General features: G+C 35.2%; 1 protein-coding gene across 1 annotated transcript in view; it reads right to left on the reverse strand.

Annotated features, from left to right (window-relative positions):
• Nucleotides 1-26: 26 nt before the first annotated feature.
• Nucleotides 27-3786, reverse strand: part of LOC106869777 (S-crystallin SL20-1) — a 14771-nt gene continuing 11011 nt past the window's right edge. Inside the window, exons 5-6 of the mRNA XM_052967942.1 lie at nt 1297-1404; nt 27-252 (exon numbers count right to left, since the gene is read on the reverse strand). Of these exons, the coding sequence (XP_052823902.1) occupies nt 88-252; nt 1297-1404 (273 nt within the window). The 3' untranslated portion in view covers nt 27-87. The remainder of the gene's footprint in view (nt 253-1296; nt 1405-3786) is intronic.

Raw genomic sequence — 3786 nt, forward strand, 5'->3', positions numbered from 1 at the left:
TATATATATATATATATATATATATATACATATATGAAAGGTGACAAGGGTATACGTAGGAGTATGTATTGTGATTTCATGTGAACATTACCAATCACTATGACTGCGTTTCTTCAGATACATAGATATTTTAGGATGGCTGGATACTCTCTGTCTGAGAGCCATCAGATTCGGGTAGCCGTTCATTAACGACTGGTTGTCTCGCATTGGGCCTTCCAAACAACAATAACACATCATATCACACAGCATAATCTACAATATGAGATAAACGTTAATTATACACCACAAATAATAATGGAGAATGGTTGCTTTCTGCAGAATAGTTTTTGTTTTGAATTATTCGACATTGAATGCGCCAGAGTATTTGACATATAAAAAAAATTTTGTATCAACATACTTAATGACAAAAGAATTTTAAAACTTCTCACTTAAGTAAATAAGCAGTGGGAGTCAATGATAATTATTAGTACATGTTGACAAAATGTGGGGCTCAAAGCGAATTCCAGATTTTTAAACTTTATTCTAAGTTTTAATTCAGCTGAAAGACGGATTTTTATGATGCAATCGGTTCAATAATAAAAACGTGTCGGAAACACCTGCAATGAACCTTAACCCATCTGTATTCTTTCTTGATATATACATATTGAATATAGTTACCTGCGCTATTTTGTAATTTTCACATTAGGATTTAGGTAACACAGCTATAAATTTATATCGTAAATGTGTAGACATAGCTAAACCATTCGATGATAAAGTAGTCACTGCTGACGAACCTGTAAATTTTCAGACGAAATCAGTCTAATCCAGTGATCTAGGTTCGCTCAAGGGGCGATTATCTCCTCTGTCAGTATAGGAACATGTGATTCCTTGTAGTTCTAAAGGTCTCGACTCTATCTTTAGCAACTTAGGTGCTACCCAGCACCAGCAGTCACAATTACTGACGACTGATTTTTTTTCTTTTTGGTTTTATATTGCGTATAACTGCCTGTGTTATAGACACATACACACACACACACATATATATATGTACGTGTGTGTGTCTGTGTGTGTATACGTGTATATATTTATATGTCTACTGGTATCTCCCAATCTATCTATAAATATATATATATACATATATACATACATATATATATATATATGTATGTATATACATATGCACGTGTGAATATATATGAGTATGTAGGAACATTTGCACATATTTGTATTGATAGCAATATCCGATGTCTTGGGCATATGTAAGCATTCGATACTTACATCTTGCCTACAAGAAGAGTTGATAAGCAGTAAACATACCTGTTCTCCCATGAAAAACTGCTTGCCTCCATTGAAGGATCCTAACGTCATCTCCAGAAACGGTAATATTCTTCTACATGTATCAATGTAACGAAGTTTCATGTCATTCTAGAACGAGAGAATTGGTCATTTATACAAACGGAAAGGTATATAAACACACATTTGCACACAGACACACACACACACACACACACACACACACACACACACATGCGAGTAATGACGTCACATTAGCAAACCTGAAGAAAGGATTTGCGGTATTTTTTTTCTGGCTTTCTGATCTGAGTTCAAATTCCGGCGAGGTCAACTTTACCTTTTATCCCTTTCGTTGTCGATAAAGCAAGTAACAGTTGCACAGTAGGTGCGATATAATCGACTGCAGCCTCCTACACAATTTCAGGTATTGGGCCTATACTCAAATTTCATCCCTCTCATTTACTGTTTTACACGTTTCAGTTATTTGACTGCGGTGATGCTAGAGCACTGCCATTAGTCGAAGAAATCGACTCCAAGACTTATTTCTTGTAAACCGAGTACTTATTCTATCGGTCTCTTTTGCTAACTGCTAACTCTTTTGCGAACTACTAACTTTCGGAGACATAAATACATCAAGATCGGTTGTCAAGCGATGTTGGGGGACAAACACACACACACACACACACACACACACACACACACACACACACATATATACACACACACACAAACTTAAGTATATATACATATATATATACGACGGGCTTCTTTCAATTTCCGTCTACCAAATCCTCTTACAAATCCTTGATGGGCCAGGGACTATAATAGAAGGCACTTGCCCAAGGTTCCACGCAGTGGGACTGAACTCGGAACCATGAGGTTGTGAAGTAAGCATCTTACCACACAGCCACACCTGTTAACAAAAGTAAGATAAAAAGAAATGGAGAATTATTCGACGCTAATTGGTTAATATAAAATTACCAGCCACCGTGCAATCTATACAACCTACCTGGTCTCATATATCTACGAAGATCAGAGGTAAGTTCCGTTTTGAACTTTTTTGAATCGTTAATGCCATTTTTAAAGCCGAATAATTGAGATATAAGTTAAAAGTGCAAACAATTGCTTGTTTTTTGTTTTTTTTCTTTTATCACTTAGGTGATTATTCCTTTAATCTTGAATTGAATTCCATTGGTGTACTAAAACATAATTAATTAAGCAAATATGTACAAACAAACACTGTAACTTGCGCGTGCACGCGTACTAACGCACGCGCACGTCCACACACGCACAAACCCATGTTGACGCAAAGAGACACCTACCTACGTACCTACCAACAAGCCTATATACATATGTGTGTGTGTGAGTGCGTGTGTGTGTGTGTGTGTGAGTGAGTGGTTGTGTGTGTTAGTGTGTGTGACTGTGTGTGTGCATGTATGTTTGTCTGTATGTGTGCGTGTATACATATATATATATGAATGTATTAATATGTAGTTATATATACACATATATATACACACATGTATATTTATATATACACATGTATATACCTACATATGTATATATACATATATTAATAGATATATGTACGAATATATATATATATATATATATATATATATACACGCATATACATACACGTATATGAATAAACACACACATATATAATTTGAATTCTTCCAAGGAAGAGGGTGCTACATTTCAGATGTTATATAATTGAGTGTTTCTGTATGAGCGTATGAATCCCTTGTGTGAACTCACGCGCGCGGGCGTGTGTGTTTACACGTGCTTGCGTTGTCGTATTTGCGAGAGTGTGTTTGTGTGTACGTATGCCCAAGTAATTATATAAAAGTTGTTAGTTTATCTACAACATAGTACAGTGCTAGGAGGCCATATTCTTAATATATGGTGTAGTAAACAACATGAGACATAGTTATTGGATAAGTCAATTCCTTCATTGATACAGCAATTAGATTATTTCTTATTGAATTGGAAACTTGGTGAATTGTGTATTTAGATTCGTCTCTCAGTACACCTATCTCTATCAGTTTAGTAACGTACGTTAATGAACACAATACGTACTCACACTGAAAACGAATGGGTGGATATCGTTCTCTATATACATACATATATGTATGTGTGTATGTGTGCGTACGTGTGTGCGTACATGCGTGCGTACGTGTGTGCGTACGTGTGTGCGTACGTGTGTGTGTGTGTGTGTTCCTGTGTGTTTCTATGCGTCTAATGATTCGTCCCTCAATAACTATTTCCATTAGTTTATTATCTTAGGTCATACGCACACAGTCGTATAATTGTATGCAGGTGTATGTATGAATGTACTTATTTATGTATATAATTATATAGGTATGTGTGCTATATATATATATATATATATATATATATATATACATACATATAAACGTTTATGTAAAGGTTTGTTTTAATTGTGCATACGTGTATTTACATGTAAACATACATAGGTTCGTGTATGTACGTATGTTTGCATGTTGTATA

This window comes from Octopus bimaculoides, chromosome 5 (genome assembly GCF_001194135.2).
Source record: "Octopus bimaculoides isolate UCB-OBI-ISO-001 chromosome 5, ASM119413v2, whole genome shotgun sequence".
In the NCBI taxonomy this organism is placed as follows: domain Eukaryota; kingdom Metazoa; phylum Mollusca; class Cephalopoda; order Octopoda; family Octopodidae; genus Octopus; species Octopus bimaculoides.